Below are 22,731 nucleotides of genomic sequence, written 5' to 3' on the forward strand. Positions count from 1 at the left end.
TAGCAAGTTGTATGTTTCTGGGAGTTTTATCAATTTCCCTTAGATTGTCCAATTTTTTGTATATAATTGTTCAGAGTAGTTTCTTATGATCTTTGGCATTTCTCTGGTATCACTCTTTCATTTTTTATATGAGTTCTGTCTCTCCCTCTCTCTCTCTCCTTGTTTTTGGGGGTGGGGGAAATCTAGGTAAAGGCTTGTCAATTTTATTTTCAGAGAATCAGTTCTTAGTTTCGTTGGTATACTCCATTATCCTTTTAGTCCCGCTTCATTTTTCCCTGCTCTAATCTTTGTTATTTCTTTCCTTCTAATAACTTTGGCCTGATGTGTTCTCTTTCCAGTGCCTTAAGGGGTAAAGTTAGGTTGTTTGTTTGAGACTCATCTAGTTTCTTGAGGTTTCATTTATTACTAGGCATATGTGGTGTTTTAAATCCATTTATGAAACAGAAATGAACACTACATTCAGTCATAAATTAAAACAAAACCTAAATATCTTTTGGGGCGCCTGGGTGGCACAGCGGTTGAGCATCTGCCTTCGGCTCAGGGCGTGATCCCGGCGTTATGGGATCGAGCCCCACATCAGGCTCTTCTGCTATGAGCCTGCTTCTTTCTCTCCCACTCCCCCTGCTTGTGTTCCCTCTCTCGCTGGCTGTCTCTATCTCTGTCGAATAAATAAAATAAAATCTTTAAAAAAAAAAAAAACCTAAATATCTTTAGAGTTCAGTAATTCATCTGTTGTGTATAACACTCAGTGCTCATCACAAAACCCGAATATATCATGAGGTTTCATGTGTCCTCACACTTTTCTTTAAGCTTCTAAAGCATATTGTAGAATTTTTTATAAATTGTAAATTTTCCGTATGAGATATGTGAGTTTGCCTGTATTTTTTTAATCCGTTGCTTTTATTGAGTTTATGGAGATGACTATGACTAATTATCCACCCTTGTCTTTGTGCAAACAATGAAAACAATTAAAGCAGTGTTTCTCAAACTTTGGTGTGCATTAGAATTGCCTGGAAGACTTGTTGATGCCAAAGGTAAATCCCACTGGATTCTGATTCAATAGTTCTCTCGAGGGCTAGAGTATTTGCATTTCTGACAAATGTGTAGGTAATGCTGCTGGCTTTGGGGCCATCTTTTTGAGAACTGTGGAATTTGTCGAGCCTCTGGGACCTTAACTATCATCTAATAATTTTTTTTTATTTTTCATACACATCATAAATATACTTTATATTATAGGCAGCTTGTGTTGAAAACATAGTGCGTTAGTACTGTTAGAATCAGAAAGGCAGTTTCTATCTAACTGAATTCTGACTACGACAAGTAAAGGGTATGGAGTCACAGGGTCAGAAGAGTTAGTGAATAAAGGATATTTGGCTGTGTTCCTGGAATATAGATGCTCCTTCCAAGTGTTCTGTATTATGGTAGCAATTGAAAACAGCAATGTGGGAGCTCTGTGACCTTGGGCTCAAACCGTTTGGATTAAGCTTGGGATTCCTAATATTTCAATGAGGTTGAACTAGAGGACAGCAACTTTCAGCTACAACATGCAGCAGTGTTAACTACAGTGATTGTGTAGCACATGACATTCTCAGGACTTACAGCTGTGGTTTGTACCTTTGATCCCCTTCATTCAGTTTTCCCTCCCGTCACCCCGTGCCTCTGGTAACCATAAATCTGATCTCTTTTTCTATTTGTTTTTCTATTTGTTTTATGTTTTAGGGTCCACATATAAGTGAGATCATCTAGTATTTGTCTTTCTCTGCTGACTTATTTAGTATAATGTCCTCAAGGACCATCCGTGCGGTCTCAAATGACAGGATTTCATTATTTTTATGGCTGAATAGTATTCCATTGGATATACAGACTACATTTTCTTTATCCATTACTCTGTTGATAGATACAGGTTGTTTCCATATCTTGGCTATTGTAAATAATGCTGCTATGAACATGGGGTGGCAATACCTCTTCAACAGGCTAACTTCTTTTTTTTCAACATGTTAATCTCATTTTGTTCAGCTATGTAACCAGAAGTGGAATTGCGGGATCCTTTGGTTATTTTATTTTTAATATTTGAAGAAAGTTCATAGGTTTTTCCATACTGGCTATGCCAATTTACATTCCCACCAACAGTGCACAGGAGTTCCCTTTTTTCTACATCTTCATCAACATTTGTTATCTTTTGTCATTTTGATAATAATTATTCTAACAAGAATGATATCTCGTTGTGGTTTTTGTGGTTTTGATTTGTATCTTCGTAAAGATTAGATGTTGAACACCTTTTTTTTTTTTTTTTTAAGATTTTATTTATTTATCTCACAGAGATACAGACAGCCAGCGAGAGAGGGAACACAAGCAGGGGGAGTGGGAGAGGAAGAAGCAGGCTCATAGCAGAGGAGCCTGATGTGGGGCTCGATCCCATAACGCCGGGATCACGCCCTGAGCCGAAGGCAGACGCTTAACCACTGTGCCACCCAGGCGCCCCTGAACACCTTTTTTATGTGCTGGTTGTCCATTTGTCTTCTCTGGAGAAATGTCTATTTAGGTCCTTGGTCCTTTCTTTAGTTGGTTTCTTTTTTCTTTTCTTTATTTTTTTACTTTCTTTCTTTCTTTCTTTCTTTTTTTTACATACAACTGAGTTGTATGAGTTATGTATATATTTTAGGTATTAATTTCTCTTCAGATACATGATTTGCAAATATTTTCCCATTCCATATGTTGCATTTTCATTTTGTTGATTATTTCTTTCACTGTGAGGCTCTTGAGTGTAGTACCACTTTTTTTTTTTTTTATTTTGTTGCTCGTGCTTTTGGTGTTATTTTTAAAATACACTTACCAAGACCAATGTCAAGTAGTTTATTCTCTATGTTTTCTTGTAGGAATTTTATGATTTCAGGTCTTCCCTGTAAGTCTTTTATCTATTTTGAGTAAATTTTTGTGGATGATGTAAGATAGGGGTCCAGTTTTGTTCTTTGACATGTGAATATCCACTTCTCCCAGCATCATTTACTGAAGAAGCTGTTTTATTTTTCTCCATTGAGAATGCCTCCCTTCTCAAAAACCGTATGTGTCTGGGTTTATTTCTGGGCTCTCTCTTGTGTTCATTAGTCTATGTGTTTGTTTTTATGCCACTACCATAAGATTTTGATTTACTATAGCTTTATAATACAGTTGAAATCAGGCAGTGTGATGCCTCCAGCTTTATTCTTCTTTCTAGAGATTGTTTCGGTTATCCAAAGTCTTTCATTGTTTCATTCAAATTTTAGGATTTTTTTTTCTTACTGCAAAAAAAGTCATTGGAATCTTGATAGGAAATTCATTGAGTCTATTGGTGGCTTGGGTAATTAACATTATTTCTTGCAATTCATAAACATGCAATACCATTCAATTCATTGGTGGGTTTCTTTTTTTGTATCTGTCATCAATGTCTTGTTTTCCGTGAAGAGACCTTTCACCTCCATGCTCAAGTTTATTTCTAAGTATTTTGTTGTTTTTCTCCCTAACATAAATGTTCTTTGTATCTTTTCCCTTATATCTTTTTCAGATAGTTTGTTGTTGGTGTATAGGAATGCTACTGCTAGGTGTACATTTATTTTCTATCCTACAACTTTACTGAATTCATTGATTAGACCTAACAGGGTTGTTTTTATAGTCTTTAGGATTTCTATATGTCACCTGCAAATAGAGACAGTTTTAACTTCTCCCTTCCCAATTTTTATGCCTATGATTTCTTTGTCTTGTCTGATGGTTCTGCTAGGACTTCGAGTACTGTATTGAATAGGAGTGTTGAGAGTGGGCACCCTTGTCTTGTTCCCCATCTTACATGACAAATTTTCAGTCTTTCACCAATGAGTGTGATGTTTGCCGTAGCTGTGGGTTTGCCGTATGTGGCCTTTATTGTGTTGAGGTACGTTTCTTCACGATCCAATTTGTTGAGGGTTTTTATCATGAATGCATGTTGTACTTTGTCAAATGCATGTCAAATGCTTTTTCTGTATCTATTGAGATATTCATATGATTTTTATCTTTCATTCTGTTAATGTGATGTGTCACACAGTGATTGATTTGCATATGTTGAACCATCCTTGCACCCCCTGGACAAATCCCAGTTGATCGTGGTATATGGTCCTTTAAGATGCTGCTGAATTCAGTCTGTTAATACTTAAAGAGAATTTTTTCATCTATATTCATCGGGGACACCAGTATATAATTTTCTTTTCTTGTAGTCTTTTTATTTGGTTTTGGTATCATGGTGATACTGGCCTCTTAAAATGTGTTTGTGTGTATTCCTCTTATGTTGATATTTTTGGAAGAGTTTAAGTAGTATAGGTGTTAATTCTTCCCTTATGGCAGGTCTAGTAGTGAGGAACTCATTTAGCTTTTCTTTGTTTGGAAAAGTCTTTATCTCTCCTTTATTTCTGAAGGACAGCTTTTCCAAATAAAGCATTCTTGGCTGACAGGTTTTTTTCCAAGTGGAGATGTTTTGACCTGGAAGTTTCATTGAAGAAAGGTGACCGTGATCTTGCTGCCCTAGGCCAGAGTTTTCTGCACAGCCGTATTTCCTCTGACCCTCTAAGGAGGCATGGAAATCTGCCAGGGAACAAAGCCACACAGACAACCTCCTCACGTTAAACCCAACCCCCTGACAAGGGGTGGTGAAAGGCCAACCAGGCAGAGCAGCCTGAACAGCCAAGCAGCAGGCCCCTCCCCCAGAAGACAGACCGGAAGAACAGGTAAGTGACACGCTTATTTCCTACAGGACTGCAAAACTCCACAACATGGGTGAACTTTTACATTAAGTGCATTCATAAAAATGCAAGCTTTGACTCCACTTTTGGGACCTACCCAAAGTAGATTCATAAAGACAGAAAGTAGAATGGTGTTGCCAAGGGCTGGAATGAGGCAGTAATGGTAAGTTTCTGATTCATGGTGTAGAGTTTTAGTTTCACAAGATGAAATGAGATGTGAAGTTGGGTTAGACGGAGGTTGTAGAAAGGGTATTAATGCATTTAATACATTTAAAATGTATTCCATGAACTTAATGTACTTAATGAAATATAAACCTATAAATGGTAGATTTGTAGACGGTAGATGGTAGATTTTTGATTATGTGTATTGTATGTCAATAAAAATATTTTTTCTTTAAAAACTGCAAATACAGAGAAATGAACACAGGACAATTTAGTCTTGCCATTTTGGTGCTGCTATTTTGTCTCACCCATTTTCCTGGAGACAACTTTGATCCAACAAAATGTTCTCATTCTGTGCCCACTTAAAAGCTTAAAATCAGAATTTTCCAAAACATGAAAATTTTTTCAAAACGGTATTTTCAGAGTTAATTTAATAAGACATTTTATTCCTTGATCAATTTTTTAAAATGTAGCACAATTTAAAATTCTATTTTATCTACTTTAACTTTAATTCACTGATTTTAAAAATCAGAATCAATTTTTTATGCAAATGGCTTGGATTTTTTATCCATATCATAGTCTACTGACTGTGGGTTCTGCTGTTTTACATTTTGCTTATGTGTCATTATTTTTACCAAGTCAACTTTCCTGATGCCCATTATGAATATTAAAATATTTTTTGCCCAGTTTTATTGATATAATTGATCACTGTATATAATTGACACACTGTGTATGTGTAAGCTATTATGTGATAAGAACTCTCAGAATTTACTCTCTTAACACCTCTCAAACCATAGAGCGGTATCAACTGCAGTCATCATGTTGTACTGTAAATCCCTGTTATTTATCTTAAAACTGGAAGTTTGTACCTTTTGACCATTCACTCAATCCCTGCCCCCACCCTCCCCTCTGTTTCTTGTTACTTTAATCTGATCTGTTCTTCTGAATTAGTTTTCCGCCTTTTCTTTTCTTTGTTTTAGATTCCACATAAAAGGGGAAAATGTCTATGTATCTATCATCTATATAGTATCTATCTCCCTATATATATCTATACCTACACATATGTAGTGTTTGCCTTTCTCTGTCTCACTTGTTTCACTTGGCATAATGCCTCTAAGTCCAAAACTGTTATCACACTTAGCAGGATTTCCTTTTCTTATGGCTGATTAATATTCCATTATGTAGGTAACACTTCTTTATCCATTCACCACTAATGGGCACTGATGTTTTCCTTGTCTCAGCTATGGTAAATAAAGCTTCTTGCACATGGAAGTGCAGGTATTTCTTAGACATATTCCTTTGTTTTCTATGGAATGTTCCCAGACGTGGAGCTGCTGCACATACCGTGGTTCTGTGTTCAGTGTGTTGAGGACGCTCCATACTGTTTTGCACAGTGCCGGCGCCAGTGCGCATAGGCTCCTTTGCTCCACATCCTCACCAGCATTTGTTGTCTCTTGTCGTTGTTATGACAGCTGCTCCAATTGATGTGATAGGTCATTGCGCTTTGGGCTTGCGCATACCTGCTTATCATTTGTTTATGTTCTCTGGGAAAGTGCCAGAGCACTGAACACTGTCTCTGGGGTCCAGGGGCAAGACCAGTCTCCATTAGACCTTCAGGGTCCTCATTTGGACATACAAGGGTGGGTGCAGAATCACTCTTCTGGCTGAGGTGAGGGTGCTGGAATAGTAAAGAGGACACCATGGGAGTGGACAGAAAAAGGAGAAAAGGGAGGTTTCTGTGGTCCCTTATTCTGCTCTTGGAGCCTGGAGATCCTGCTCCTTTGCCACTCTGACTCTGGAAAGCCACTGCCTTGAGGACACCCAGATAAAAGCATCCCTTTCTTTGGTGGTGTGCCTGCCTGGGGCTGTACCACTAGAGACAGAGAACGTGATGCAGGGTGCTTCCTTGTCCATGGTGCCTCATCAGTTCTGCTGGAGATACTGGAGAAGGAAGAGTCAGGCAGAGGCCATTGTGGTTGTCCCCTTGCCCAGAAACAGCTCGAAACTTTTAGTTGCGCTTCTCCCTACAGTCTAGCTTGTTAAAAGGGGAGGTGGGCTCCAAGATCTTCTCAGTTATTCATTCAGTAACTATACACTAAGCACTCCCCTATGCCAGGTACCTTGGTGGACCCATGAGGAAAGCTGAAAATACCAAGAGCTCCCTGCTTTTAGGGGCTCACAGTCTAGAGATGGACAAAGCACAAACCAAAGACGTGAAAGAAAAGAGCAAGTGCTATATACGACGACTGAAGTATGTAATGAAGGAAGGCTGGGAAGTCATTGGATAGGAAAATATGAAAGGCCTCACTGAGGGTGACATTGCTGAAAACAGATTGACAAAAGGGAGCTAGACCTGCACAAGTCTGTGTGCGGTGTGTCAGAAAGAAGGGACCGCTGTTGCAGACACTCACTAACAGAGCTGGTTTGGCCAGAGGAGGTGAAAAAGGCAGCCCCCGTGGCTGGAGGGACACTAGGAGGAGAGCAGAGGGGAGGGAGGAAGGCAGGGAGAGGTGCTGAGGCCTGGGAGACTGTTACTTATCTATTGTTCCTATGTTACTGCCTTGCCCCAGTAGCCTGAATCTTAAAATGTATATATTTAATTTCTCACAGTTTTTGTGGGTGAGGAGTCCAGGCACAAATAAGCATAGTTCCCCAGGCTCAAGGTGTGGCAGAGGCTGCAGCAGTGACTGAGGCTAGACTGGCAGAGGATTTTCTCCCAAGTTGGCTCACATGATTCGGGAAGCTGTTTGGACTCAGAATCTGAGTTCCTGTGTGTCTTCTGGCCTTGGCACAGGCCAAGTTCTCTGCCATGTGTGCTTCTACACATGGCAGCTCAAAATATCTGTGCTCGATTTTTGGTTCAGAGATCAAGAAGAAAAAGGGAAAGGGAGTGAGACGCAGAACACAAGAAAAGTAACTAGGAAGTTAGAAACTCTTTGCAATTGAAACTTAGACATCACATTTCATCGCATTGGCTGCATCCTATTGGTCAGAAGCCAGTAACTAACCACCTAATGGGTAGAGAGTGATGCCTATACCACAAGTCTGGATCGGTGGGAGCCACTGTGAAGGCTGTTCCGCTCATAGACAAAAATGAGGCAACTGGGGCGCCTGGGTAGCGCAGTCCTTAAGCCTTAGTCTGTCTTCGGCTCAGGGCGTGATCCTGGCGTTATGGGATCGAGCCCCACATCAGGCTCCTCCGCTAAGAGCCTGCTTCTTCCTCTCCCACTCCCCCTGCTTGTGTTCCCTCTCTCGCTGGCCGTCTCTCTCTGTCAAATAAATAAATAAAATCTTTTTTAAAAATTTTAAAAAAATGAGGAACTGGGTCTCATTCTAAATATAATGGGAAACAATTGAACAGTTTAACTACAGAGGACAGCAATATCTGCTTCTTCGTTCATTTCCACCCCATCATAGTGCCCACATTTACACAAGGCCAAGTGGGAAAGTGTTCCAATATTACATTGTTGGAACCCAGGCCTCTGTTGAGCGGCCCTCCATGCCAAGTCCCACCCCTTCTTGTAATTCTTCCATCCTGAAAATTGTGCTTCAGATACACAGGGGACCACCCCACCCATGTTACATTATCCACATACACCTGATGATGTCCCAAGAAGTGGATTCTAGCCTGATCCCCACTAAGCAGCTTGGGAAAGTGGGGAATATGTGAGAGACACAATGATTTAGGACTCAGAACTGGGAAAACAAAGAAAAAAGGTCTGAATTCAGTTCTGTCTCCTGAAACCTCAGACCCTGGTTACATTTCCAGAGAGTGGTGGCTATGGCATTTTTGGCTCATAGTGTACAGTTAAGGAGATGACATGGGGGAGAAAAGTAAACAGTTCGTTGCCAAGAGACGGCAGAGGCCAAGGTACTGGAATCTTGAAGAAGCGACCTCACTTCCTTGGTGATAGGCCCCAATTGAACTTAGAACTCTGGTAACCAGGCACATCCATTCAAAGAAAGCCTGCTTTCCAGCTCACTTGACTCGAGACGTTCAAGAGAACAAGATGTTCTGTTGCTGTATTCCTACTTTCAGGGGCTTTGGCCCAGAAAGTCCAGAGAGAAAGACTTTCACATCATTGTAGTCGTCGTCTCAGCCCGCTTTTCCGAGCCCTCTGGACATGTGGCAGGAGACACCAACAGGTAACACAGGGCAGCTCAGAGCAGCCCACTGGAGAGCAGGCAACAACAGTGATCCTACTTCAGCAGGCCCACACCTCTTGCCCCTCACTAAGTGTGTGTGTGTATGTGTATGTGTGTGTAGAGGAGGGGGCAGAGGAAGGATGCCCTTCCTGGGCAGAAGCAAGCTGCCAGGTGTTGGAACCTGGCCCATCTTTCATGTTCACACCCCAGGTCATAGCAGGCAGGATGAGAAGCTGAGTGCTGGGGACCAAGCTCAACCACCTGTATGTTAATCATGAGCCCTAGGGTTTCATCTGGCTTCCTCTTTGTTGGATGTCTTTTCTGCTACTTCTCTTAGCCTTAACTGGAGAACACGATTTCTAATGGGGGTGGCCCCTTGTGGCAATGTCCCGTGAGGCCACTAATGTCTCTTGGCCCCATATATATGGGGCACTGCATTTTCGGAGCTGCACCCAGGAGATCATTGATGAGCTGGTCTGTGACTTTAACTATTCCAACTCCCTAGACAAGTGTCAGGTGCACCAGACCACCCAGGATCAGTGCTGCCTGAGGTGAGAATGGGAAGAGGGTTCTCCACACCCAGGGCCCCCACACAAATATGGGGACAGACCTAGGGCCCTCCTATAATGTTTCCACATGAGTGTCCCTCAGGCCCAACCACAAAGTAATCCCAACATCTACACCTCCACCACCAGCTATGGGATAAGGTAGGAAGACTCTTCACATATATGGGAATGGTAGAGAATATAATTAATGTTTTTTTGCAGTTTAGGGGCGTAGGTTATTTTGTTTTGTTGTGTTTTATCTTACTTTTCCCGAAGCCATGAGTGTCTTTGTACTGTTTTTATTATTTTCCCTACTCACCCAGGTATCCTGTGTAGAACCCAGCTCCACTGTCCTTGGAGAACTTGTCTAAGGCCTTATAAATCCTCACACTAAATAGGGTGATTGAACATAAAAGGAATGGTGGGATGAAGTCATTCTATATGTTTCTCTATAACGCGTCATTTCTCAGAGTACATCAAATCATTGTAGGTCCACCAGGTCACAAGCTGTGTCCTTATATGTCTTTTTGGACCTCCGTAAAGGAGGTCGTCAGCCACAGTAATTCAGCCTTTCAAGGCTGGTGGAACTTGACATGATTCAATTCTGTTGCCATTTCAGCAATGCTGCAAGGAACACTTAAGTGTCTTAACAAACTTTTTTTAGCTGCTAGATCTGCCAGAACATAGAACCACAGATTGGGTGGAAGGCCTCTGATGCCTCCTGGCCCAGGTAGCTGGCTCTATCTTTTCAGAGTTCCACCCAGGACATCTTTGATGAGCTGCTCCAAGGGTTCAGCTACTTCATCTCCTTTGACAAGCAGCAGGTGCATCAGGCCACCAACAACATCCAGTGCTGGTCTGGGGTGAGAATGGGTCCAAATTCATGTCCTATCTCAGGACCCACAGATGATCAGGGCAAGGCCAGAACCCACACTAGAAACAATTGGCTCCCCTGTGGCCTGCCAAGGAGGGTGGTTTCCCCTGAACCTTTCTCCCCATGTCAGGAACAGACCAGGCCTCATCAGCATGGGAGGAATGCCATGCATTCCATGCTCTGGACAGTTCTCAGGCCGAACGTCTATGATCTCAAGCAGCGTTGGAGATGCTAAGCTTCTGCTTTCTCCTGTCTGCAGTAGGGATGTTTACCGATGACTTAAAGGCATAGAGTTCTTAATAAAGGCTATTAAAAGAGAGAAATGCTATTGTTGCTCAACTAACAAAATGGGTTAAAGGGAACAATGGTTTATCATTTCACCCCTAAAGCCAATTGCACCTTTAAGCCTAGAGCCCTTTTCTGGGCGGGCCTTCAAGTCCCTTTTCTTGCACAAGTTCCCGAAGCGTTGGGAGTCTCTGGTCTGAACGCCAGACCCTGATCTTCCTGGTGGTTCATGGAGTTGAAGCTGAGTACACTGCGCTCCCCCCCCCCCCCCTGTCTTTCTGGTGGGGAAAAAGAATTAATCCTGTCCCTGGACGAGGCCTGCACGATGCTGATGCTCAGAGAAGGCACAGTGGAGCATTTCGTACGCTCCCTGGTACCATTCTTCCCAGATATAAACATATCAAATATCACAATTTTCTGCATAATACCATGTGTTCACTTCACCCCAACAGGTCCTGGGCCAGCAGTTCAACAGGTGAATGCCCACCCCAGGCACAGCACAGGAGTGAGACTCCCACCTACTAGCTGTATGTCTTGGGAATGTCACTGTACCTCTCTGAGCTTCACTTTCCTCTTCTGAAAAATGGGGTGGTAAGAGGCTGAATCTCATAGGGTTACTGTAGGAAATCATGGGAGAAAACACGGCACGGGCTTATCTGGGGCCTGGCTCTGTAGAAAAGGCTGCTGAACATGCTGGGCATCTTCATGTTTAGTAGTTCTCGCTCTCCAGTGAAGAAGCTCTCAACCTCAACCCTCACAGGCCTGTGGCCCTTCTGGGTTTACAAAAGCAAATGGAAAGCTCATAGTTTTCCTGTTTGCAAAGGACTTCTGAGATTCCATCTAGTTGGTCCTGGCACTGGTCCTTTATGTGACCAGATTAGGGAGTCACTGGGGGCAGGCAGAGCCGCCCAAGGTCCACTCAGTATTTGGAAAGTACTGGTTAGGAGTCATTCATTCAATAATATGTATTAGGCATGTAGTAATGCAGGCACTTTCCAGTCACTAAGATAACTCAGTCGACAAAGTAGATACAATGTCTGGGTCTCAATTTTAGTCAGAGGGTCAGATAGTCACTCTACACATCATAAGCACCCATGTCCATAGTTCATTAGATGTGACATCTTCATGGCCTACTCTAGGTGTGAATAGATCCACCCGTGTTTGTACCATTATGATGGACTATAACAAGTAAAAACACGGTCTTTGGGTCCAGAAGGAAAGACTGCTGCCTCCACAGAGCAGGGTGGGAGATACAGGGGTTGTGTCTGGGGAGGGACTTTCAGAGCCATAGATCTCACAGATCTCTTGGTTTCCATGGGAGGGCTGAATTTGGGGGGCTTCCTGAAGAAGCAAATGAGTCAAAAAGAGCTATGGATGGGCCTTCAAGCCCTCTGGGAAGCAGAGCACAATCTGGGCTGAGCTGGTGCCTAAAACATCCACCCCTTTGATGGTCTCATCTTGCTCTGCCTGCCCCTTTCCGTATCCACCTCTGCTGACCACAACTGGGGCCAATAATAGAAGCTGTGGTGAGCAGACCACTCACAAATCTGCCTCAAACTTAAGCCCTGATACTGGTCTGCATGGAAGACGGAGTAGACTAGACCTATGGCCGTGAAGAGTGTAAGTGGAAAAACCACTCATTCAGGTTTTCTGGATGAGCAAACCACTGCAAAGACAGCTACAGAGGGGTTGGAAGTGGCCTGGGGCCATCTTCTGGGACCCACACAGAAAGAACGGTGCTGTGGGAGTAGCATGTGGAATGAAAGGCCAGGCCTCTGACTGTGCTCCAGATATGACTTGAGGTAAAGCGGGGGGGGGGGGGGGCTCTGTACATCTGAAGTGCCATGACTGGGACCTGAAAAACCATGCCCCCATTCTCCTGCTGCAGCGGGAACTTCTGGAGCCTGTAGAGGCAGAGGGTAACGGAGATTGCAGTTTGGGAAGGCTATCTGGAATGGGGCTCATGGATTGGAAATTCATTGGATATATTTTTTTAATATTTTCTTATTATGTTATGTTAGTCGCCATACAGTACATCCCAAGTTTTTGATGTAAAGTTCCATGATTCATTACTTGCGTATAACACCCAGTGCACCATGCAATACGTGCCCTCCTTAAGGCCATGGTATATGTCCTGTTTTTGGAAAGGCACATGGAAAGTCAGTTATGTGGATGAACCTTTCTCTTTAACCTGCTCCAGTGCCAGCTCCAGGGCTCCTTCCAGTTGCAGAGCCAGAAAAAGGGCCTTCTATGGAGCTAGAGGCAACCCCAGCTCTGCATCGACCATCACCTGCAGTGTCAGAGCCAGCCTCCCCTCCATCAGCTGTTGCAGAACTGGAACACATGCTCCCATCATCTCCATGTGTGCCGGGTGCTGAGCTGCAGTCAGCTGGACCATCAGCTTTCCCAGGAATTTTCACTCCAGCTCTGACAATAGACATAGAGCCCACTGTGACCCCAGATGGTTCCTGCTGTGTCACCCCAAAGAACCAGCTGGGTGAGGAGAAGCCTGACCTCCTGGACTTCCCTTCCAGGCTTGTGACAGAGCAACTCACATATATGGATACGGTGAGCAGTTAGGCTCTCAGGGTGGGGCAGGGACAAGCGTTTCTTCTGCTGTAGGCTGCCTCACACCTGCCTTTCCCTGATGTGGACTCCTATGGTCTGGCACCAAATCTCAGCTCCACCACTTCCCAACCCTGTCAACCCATCAAGGTGCTTAGCCCCAAGCTTTCACTGTCCAGCTGCGGACTGTAGCGAGAGACCCTGATAAGCACTGATACGGAGGTACTAGGGAGAAGAAATGAGCCAGAATGGAGAGACCAATGGGCAGGCCCTGGTCCCGTGGGTGGAGGAGGGCAGCTCTCTGTGTTCAGTCAAGTCCATGGGTCGCCCACCCACTTGTTTTGGAGGCTGAGTACCCTCATCAATTACTAGGTATCTGATGTGTACTTAAGTGCAGGGCAGATAGATAAACCTGTGGTTGTAGCTATCATGTGAGAATGTGTATCTGAGAGGGGAGTAGAACCAGAGGGATGAATAGTTGGAGGGGAAGAGTCCCCCTTGGGAGGAGCCACCTTGAACAGCAGCGTGGAGCTTGGAGTTTGTGAGGATGATCAGGATGCAAATGCCCTCCTTCCTTCCCTCGTCTCTATTTGCTCCTGGGCCATCCTGTCCTGGGCCCCTCAGTGAAAAAGAATGGAGTGACATCCAGGGACTCCAACCAGGCTCAGGCCACATTCTCAGCTTTCTGAGCTCTAGCTCTGACCTGTGACCCCTATCTAGGACACTACTCTTGCATGTGAAATAGCTGGGTGAACAAACCTCCCCCTGTTCTCTAGGAGCTGTTCAAGAAGCTGCTGCCCCATCAGTGCCTGGGCTCCATCTGGTCCAAGCGCAATAAGCCTGGCAGTGAGCACCTGGCACCCACAGTCCGGGCCACTGTCGCCCAGTTCAACGGTGTGGCCAAGTGTGTCATCACTACCTGCCTTGGCAACCCAAGCATGACAGCCCGGGACAGGGCCATGGTGGTGGAGCACTGGATCAAGGTGGCCAAGGTATGCAACGGGAAGCCCAGCTGAGGTGATCTCCTGCGTCTCGGGCACTGCTCTTCCCTTGATCAGGTCTCAGGGTGGAAGGCCCTGGTCTTTGCCCTAGGGACTGTGCAGTCCCTAGGCTCTTCCTTCCAGAGGCTGACTGTGACTTGCATGGCCCAATGTTGGGATGCTCTGTTCCTCCTTGACTTCTTCCTTGGAGTGAGGTAAAATCCTTTGTCTCTCAGCATTGGGACTCTTTGGGCCTTATATGTGCCCTTCGGCAGGTCCCTGGACATCTGCTTCATCCAGGAGGAGTGATTTAAACTGAGGGTGACTGAAGCTCTAGAGAAAATCAGCCTCCACTACCCACGTGACAGCTCATTCTCTTCCCTCCCCAGGCCTGTCAAATCCTGCAGAACTACTACTCCCTGAATGCCATCGTCTCGGCTCTGCAGACTGTCTCAATATACCACCCCAAGAAGACATGGGAGAACGTTTCCAGGTGAGACGGTCTCTCTGCATGGACGGACCAGGATGGATGAGGGATCTCCCAGAGGCCTGTCCTCTTCCCCCTCAGCCAGCTTGGACCTCCTGGGAAGCAGCAATCCCTGACTACAGGACCTGGGCTGGCAGGCGGGTCTCTCAGCCTCCCTGGAGAATAGGCCACCATGTCTCCTGCTTTAGAAATCAGTTTTCCTAAATGTTCCCCCACAAGGCTGAGCTGAATAAATATTTTCATGTGTTTACAACCACTAAACTCTGCCCAATTGAAACCAAAATTGACCAAAACAGAGCTGCTCAATTAATATGGGAATGGAGTCATAGGATGACCTACATCAGAGCTCTCTCCCATGTCCTACAAAGACCTTAGTGCTCAGAGGAACCCAGAGAAAACTGTTATCCAGGCAATTTGACACTTTGGGGTTCTCAAATAAAAGGGACTTGCACTCAATCCTGCCACATTAGTCCTCCAATCGTCCTGCCTCCTTTCCCTCTATTCAGGAAGTGCTTTCAAAACTTTAAAAAGCTGGGCACTGAAGACAACCCACAGAGCAGGAAACTAGTCATCAAGGTAGCATGGAAGGTGCAGGTCTGGAAAGAGAAGAAGGGTGTGAGGGAACAGGGTCCTGCATGGATGAAATAGGGAATGGCCTGAAGCATTCCTTGGAGAGGGGAAGCCTTTGGCATGAATGTGGTGACAGGCTGGGGTGAAGATTCCATTGGGGGTGGAACAACCAGGTGCTGCTCAACCAGATTCGCTAGCCTAGACACCCTGTCTCTCTATGTTAACAGCTAGTCCAGATGGACACCTGTACAAACCTTGAAAGCCCAGAGGACAGGGCTCTGCTCAGTGAAGGGGTTGGGATGGGTTGAGGGCCACAACAATAATGATAGTAATACGATACTGAGTCCTCAGGAGACGATGGGAGGTAGGTAGAATTCTCACTTTTCCTGATGAGAAAACAGGCTCAGGGAGGCCAGGCTGCAAGCTCAGGGTCACACATGGAGAATGTTGGAGCTGAGATTTTTCTAGAATCACTCATGGCATGCTTAAGGATAATGTTTATCAGTTATCAGCGGACTTAAGTCAGATGTCTAGGGTCTGAATTAAAAGATGGTGGGGGCAAGTGGACTGAGGGTGTTACGGTCTCAAGGATCTTGTCCTTGGCCCTACAGGAGCAACCATCTAATAAATCTGCCACCCTGGTGATGGCCCTCCAGAGAGCCCAGAAGAAGAGGCTGCAGAAGAAGGTGAGTGTGCCTGAGGCCCAGGGCCTCCAAAGTCAGAGGAGAGGGGCTTCTCCCTGAGGGCTGGAAGCCTCCAAATCAGTACAGTTGGGACTTCAACTCCAGCTCCACTTCCTGTTGCTTCTAAAATTCTTGTTTCAAAGTGACCAGCAGGAGGGTCTAGAAAGCTGGATCCAGAATGTGTTTCGGGATGGGGAGGAGCCCAGGACTATATACCCTGTGATTTTCTAAAAGCAGGCCCTGGAGGTGATTAGAAAGAGTATGATGTACTTGGAGGGTGAGGGGAAAGGGAATTGAGGGGAGACTGCTAAGGGTCCTAGGCTGCTCCATGTGGGAAACTGGGGTGGGCCAGGAGGCTGCAGCATTTTCAGGGGAGGGTCCCCATGGGCATCAGAGAGCAGGGACTCATCCCAACCCTACCGCTCATGACACAGGGTGTTGTCCCCTAACTTGGCACTTTCCTCACTGAATTGGTGATGCTGGATATTGCAATGGAGGACTATCTGGAGGTGGGTGAGCCTGAGGATTGTGGGGGAGGGACCAGAATCCGGAGGTTTGGGAGCAGAGCGCCCCTGTACTGAGCCCTGAGCTCTCAGGACTCGGCAAACCTCCCCTCATGACAGCCTCACAGTTGCCCTTGTGAGCTGGGGTCTCTTGCCCATCTCAGTGATAAGTGAAGGGACGCTGCACTTAGGACACGGCTCCCGGTGCCGAAGACTGGTGAAGCAGCAGAGCTTCCTGAAGGCAAAGCTGCGTGAAGTCTGTCTGACTGGACCTCAGCCTCCCCTGGTGAGGTTGCCCGTGGGGGGAGAATGAAGTCAGGACCCTCCACATCAGCAAGCACCTCAGTAGCCGCAGCAGCCCCTTCCTGCCTGAGGCTTCGGCCTCCCCTACTGTCTTCCGAGAGGGTAGTGCTACAGGGTCCCGATCTGTAGCCAGTCCATCTGCCCCGTGTCCTTTCTCTGGACCCCAGAGCCTTGCCTAGATCCCAGTCCCATTATCAGTGTTTGCAGAGCCCACAAATGTGTCTTGGCCTTAGCGCAGCATTAGAAGGTGTGGGTGTAAGGTGCTAGTAATAACCAGGGGGCTCCTTCTGATGGACTTTGGCTCTCTGCTTTCCAAAGATGTGAGATCAACCACCAGAAAAAGAATAAGGTTGTGTGTCACTTCCTGTAGGAAAGGGTAGGGAGTAGGCCTCAGAGATGTCCCTGGGAAGAACATTGCTTGGCTCCATCCCCTCCGTCTCACGTTTACTGGGATAGTTTGATAATAAAGAAGTGGAAGACCCATCTAGTTAGTAAGTGGGGATAGAGGAATGCCATCAAGGATAGCTTCCCGTAGGAAGGGCTATTTATACTCACCTCTGAGAACAGGTTGGGATTGGATGAATCTGCAGGCAGGAGGGTGGCCATGTGTGCCAGGACCCGGGACAGTTCCCCTCTCCCATTGCTCAACCCTCACCAGGCCCTGCAGCTACCCCCCCCCCCCCCCCCCCCGCCCCAGGCTCCCTATACATCCTGTGCTTCTCTCTCTGCTCAGGAATACCAAGTCATGACGGACATCATGCTGCTCCAGGTGGCTGCCAAGAATTACACCCTAGAGCCCGAGGATCCTTTTTGGGCCTGGTTCCAGGCTATGGAGTCTCTCAGTGAGGTGAGAGGTGAGGCCCATCAGGAGCTGGGTCGGTGAGGTTCGGGGTGGACTCTTTCTGCTGGCCACTCCTGGGATCCTCCTTCCCTGGGCAGCCTCAGGCCTTGTTGCCGGGGCGCCTGACTCCAGCTGTGGGCAAGCACTGGCAGGGACTCTTAAATGGAAGCTCCTGGGCAACTCACAGGTGTCCCTCTGTCCTTAGCTACACCCTGTCCTGCCAGCTGGAGTCCCGGTCCTAGCTGGTCAGTAGCACTCAAGAAGGAGAAGAACTGGCCGCAGTCAACCTCAGGGCTGAGCAAGTGTCCAGTGGCCCTGCAGGGATTCCTCAGCAGCTGGGGATTTGCGGTGCATCCGCCCCATGTGCTCCACATCCCTTCCTCCCATCTATTTAGTTATTTGACGGGGGGCAATATTTATTCTCTTAAATAGTAAGTGGTAAATTCAAATGTTATTATATTAAAGCCCTTTTTTCTTTTAGAGCCCGAGAGTGTGGTTTGTTCTTTTACTTCCTACAGTAACGTAGAAGATATAGACTCTCATATTCATTCCTGAACTAAGGAATCTTAAAGCGTCATCAGCTATTGTATGTGGGAGGAAGGAGAAGAGCCAGTCCTCCTCCCTAGCTACTGGAGGGTACCCCCAAATCCCCTTTACTCAGAGGACAGGTTCATTTCAGTACAATAAATTTGGGCAAACAGCAAAGGCAGCCCCTCAGAACTCCTGAGATTTAGAGGTTGAAGGTACTTCCACAGAAATAGCAACAACCACTGAAAGTGGGAGTCTTTAAGAGTCACACTCCCCAGAACTGCTTCCTGTCCAGGACAGGAGCCGCTTTTTTCCACTATAAAGGAAGGTGGACTATTTCCTGCTTCCTTTGTTGACGTGGTGTTCTTGTTTTGTTTTTGTTTTGACCCAGTATCGAGAACTTGTAGTTTTCTAGTTCAATCTCTGGAATTGCACCAGCACTAAGTGGGGAAAAACATGTAAAGAGATCAAATCCTGCATGTGGAAGGGACAAAGCCAGAGGAAGGTAATTTGCAAATAGTCTGAGGGCAGGCAGGACTTGCCATCCTCAGTCTCCCTCTAAGGGCTCCAGGTTCACCATTTACTGAGACTGGAATCCTTCTGGGATCCTTGTCAATGATCTCTGGATTCCTATTCCTGCTTGTTTTGTGTATGGGAAAAAGACGGGAGGTGTACTTTAAGGCCACAGCTAAGCCTGGTTTATTCACATCTATGCTGACCTATGAGCTAGGATTTTCAGCATTCCTGCATTTCCTTACGCAGTTCTTTTTAAGGCAGAAATTCCCTCAAGGCCCCCGCATCTTGGTCAGATACATGGTAGCCACTTTTCCCTGGCTCGGACCTGATGGATCAGGGACTGGTTCTCTTGTGACAGGATAATTGTCCATATCCTTGACCAGAAAAACCCCTCTCTCCTTGCAGGTCAAGGTGATTTTAAGTCCATGTTGTTCTGAAGTCCATGGTCTCAAACATTCACCAGTTTACACATCCGGTCTCAGTTCACACGCTTACACTGGCTTGTCCGAAATTGCTAACTGAGGTTGACTCCTTAGATCCTGGAGACCCTGAGATAGCTCTGCTCTTTTCAGCAGTCTTGTGCTTAGATTATGTCATGGGGTGTATGAACTTCTCCAGTCAGGAGCTTTGAAAGATGATGAATGAGAGGGGAGGATTCAGGGGGTTTCATCAAGGAAATGCCACCAAAGAGATGACCAGAGTAATCAAATGGCAATAAATACAGTCTTATCAATAATTACTTTTTTTAATGTTTTTTTTTTTTTTATTATGTTAGTCACCATACAGTACATCCCTGGTTTCTGATGTAAAGTCTGATGACTCATTAGTTGCGTATAACACCCAGTGCACCATGCAATACGTGCCCTCCTTTTACCCATCACCGGTCTATCCCATTCCCCCAACCCCCTCCCCTCTGAAGCCCTCAACTTGTTTCTCAGAGTCCATAGTCTCTCATGCTTCATTCCCCCTTCTGTTTACCCCCTTTCTTTATCCCTTTCTTCTCCTACCAATCTTCCTAGTTCTTATGTTCCATAGATGAGAGAAACCATATGATAATTGTCTTTCTCTGCTTGACTTATTTCCCTTAGCATTATCTCCTTCAGTGCTGTCCATGTTGCAGCAAATGTTGAGAAATCATTCTTTTTGATAGCTGAGTAGTATTCCATTGTATATATGGACATCTGCTTAATCCAGTCATCTGTTGAAGGGCATCTCGGCTCCTTCCACGATTTAGCTATTGTGGACATTGCTGCTATGAACATTGGGGTGCATGTGGCCCTTCTCTTCATTATGTCTGTATCTTTGAGTGTTTACCCTGTTTAGATGGATTATTTCACATAAATTAGATTCCACTTAGCTAGAAAGCCAAAAGCTCTGTTTTTCACTCCCTTCCTGCTCCTCTCTTTTGCCTTCATTCATACACCAAGGAGGATGGGACATCAGCAGCTCACCTTGCCTCTTAATCACATCCATACCCTCTTGCCCCATGTCCACATCAATCAGAGCTCCCTGAGTAATTTCTGAGCAGCACCATCGGTGTCCTGACAGTTACTCCATGTCCCCCAGACCCCCTGGAGTGCCCATTGGAGGACCTTTCCAGTGACAAGGCAGAGAAAGGGGTCCCATCTCTCCCCCAGGTAAGCTTGACTTCGTCCAAAATAGAAACCTTGCTTCATTTCTTTGTTTTGGGGCCCCTGACTCAACCACTGGTTCCCATCAGGTTTCTTAGAGAGAACAAAAGACTTGTACCAGCAGTGTTTAGGATGATGCCATCCTCATAGTGTTTTGCATTTTTTTAATTGCAGATGAATTCAACAGGAAATAAAAGCATTCCATTTTTTTATAATCACTCATTGAGAAATAATCTACGTGATGAAAAAGGTGGGGCTTTCTTGTCTGCTTTGGTCTGGAGAGCCACCCTGATTCTGGGTTCTTGCTAGGAATGAAGGTTGAGTGTGTAGTGGGAGAAACCAACTGTCCAGTAAAGAACTATGACCATGTTCTACAGGCCCCAGAACAACTAGGTCATTTAGGTTGTGTGGTTTATGTGTGAGGGCTAAGGGGTGTCTATGTGGTGTCAATGTAAATGTGATTGTATTGAGTATGTGTGTGTTTCCTCAGGAGGTATTTCCCATTTACACAGAACAATGCAATGTCAACTTTGCAAAATAATCTCCTCACCACTGAACACTTCACATACAATCCCGAATTCCTCCATCACCACAACTGTGCCTGGAAGTTTGTTGAATGTTCCCTTCCTCAGATGGAGATAGAGCAGAAAAGACTGTCCCAGGTCTTGACCTCCTAAGGAGGAAAGTCAAAGTGTGGACCTAGGCCTGTATCCCCGTTGCTGATGCTCTGTGCTACTGATCTGCACTTATCACTCAGCTACGGGATCGTTAGTCACAGAGCAGGGGGGTTTCAGCATCCGTGTACACTCCCAAAGTACTGAAGTGTACACATGTCCCAAACACTGACCACGTTATAAGGTGGCCTCAATGGTCACATAACCCAGAACAACTATAGATGGATTTAACAGCCAGCTCTGGCATAGTCATTAGAGTGAAACTCACATAGAAAGTCCACATGCTCCTGGTCAGTCCACTGATTCTGAGAGCTAAGAGGCCCCATGTAGGACAGTGCAGGCCAACAGCTGTCATAGCTGAGGTCATTGCTTGTACATGGCCCAGAGCAGTTAAGAATCAGGACGATAATTTAATGTAATTTATGACATCACCATACCATGAGAAATGCTCAAATCCTGTAAGTCCATACCCAAGGTACAGTGGCAAATAGGAATTTAAAGTAAAACTTGGCTTTTAGCTTGGTGCCCATCACCCTTGTTGCAAATCTCCTAAACAGCTGGGTTAGGGAGTGTCAGTGTTCACTCCATGCCTCCTTTACTTTCCCCATTGTGCAATCTTGGCACCCTTGTCACAGATCATTTATCTATGTACGTGTGAGTTTATTTGGGGGCTCTCTGCTCTGTTCCACTGGTCTATCGGCCTGTTTTTATACTAGTACCATTCTGTTTGATTACCGTAGCTTTGTAATATGCTTTAAAGTCAGGAAGTGTGGGGACTCCATCTTTGTTCTTCATTCTCAAGATTGTTTTGGTTATTAGGGGTCCTTTGTGGTTCCATAAATATTTTAGGGTTTGTTTGTTTGTTTCTATGCAGTGACATTGGGATTTCTGTAGGTCGCTTCCTCTAGGACCTGGTGGTTGACCTTACTGTTTAGTGTCCCAGAGTCTTAAGTTGTGCCTGTCATGTGTGCATGAGCCCAGAAATGCCTATACATGAATGATCAGATCAGGCCAGCAAACTACAACCAAGAAACAACCAGCGGAGGGCAAGTGACCTCTTTTTCATCTTTGGATTCTAGAACTGTGCTCTCCAGGGTGCTAGCCTCTAGCCACATGTGTCTGCTTATAATTAATTTTACACCAACATTCAGCGAATTAAAATAACACCACATTGCTCACTCACACTAGCTACATTTCAAATGTGCGCATACTAATTTGAATCTCAGGTGGTAAGTTTGGAGGTAAGAGCTGCAATGTGCCTGTAGAACTGAGAGTGTGAAAGCTGATTCATTCAGCATCTCTGTCTCATTCGAAGGTTTGTAACTGTGATCAATTCTTGTTGAAGGGCTCTGACTCCACCAAGTATAGAGAACTTCTGAGAACCCACAGGAAATATCAGGTTGATGCCGTATGACCCACACAGCCTCAACTAGAGGAGGAGGAAAGGGTGAGCCCCTCTAATTGATGTGTTTCTATATATCATATTTGTGTTTCTATAGATTTTCTTGTGGAGAGCATTCAAGATTCCAGTAGTGAGGAGGATGACTCTCCAGGTAGGGAACAACACTCAGGTAGGAAGCAATGCAAGAGGGTTCCGGGTACAGTTGGGTTGCACCTGCTGCTCTGGAGACTGAGGAAGGTGGATAAGAAAGCAGAAGGGGTAGGGAAATATATGTACAAGTCTAATTTGTTC

The 22,731-nt window shown here is 45.4% G+C and overlaps 1 protein-coding gene across 1 annotated transcript in view; it reads left to right on the plus strand.

Moving 5' to 3' along the window:
* Positions 1-22,478, plus strand: part of LOC130541806 (ral guanine nucleotide dissociation stimulator-like) — an 84,547-nt gene extending 62,069 nt beyond the window's left edge. The window contains exons 3-8 of the mRNA XM_048214662.2: positions 12,958-13,325; positions 14,099-14,314; positions 14,692-14,795; positions 15,971-16,045; positions 17,582-17,695; positions 20,539-22,478. Of these exons, the coding sequence (XP_048070619.1) occupies positions 13,008-13,325; positions 14,099-14,314; positions 14,692-14,795; positions 15,971-16,004 (672 nt within the window). The 5' untranslated portion in view covers positions 12,958-13,007 and the 3' untranslated portion in view covers positions 16,005-16,045; positions 17,582-17,695; positions 20,539-22,478. The remainder of the gene's footprint in view (positions 1-12,957; positions 13,326-14,098; positions 14,315-14,691; positions 14,796-15,970; positions 16,046-17,581; positions 17,696-20,538) is intronic.
* The last annotated feature ends 253 nt before the right edge of the window (positions 22,479-22,731 follow it).

Source organism: Ursus arctos, unplaced genomic scaffold, assembly GCF_023065955.2.
Source record: "Ursus arctos isolate Adak ecotype North America unplaced genomic scaffold, UrsArc2.0 scaffold_16, whole genome shotgun sequence".
NCBI lineage: Eukaryota > Metazoa > Chordata > Mammalia > Carnivora > Ursidae > Ursus > Ursus arctos.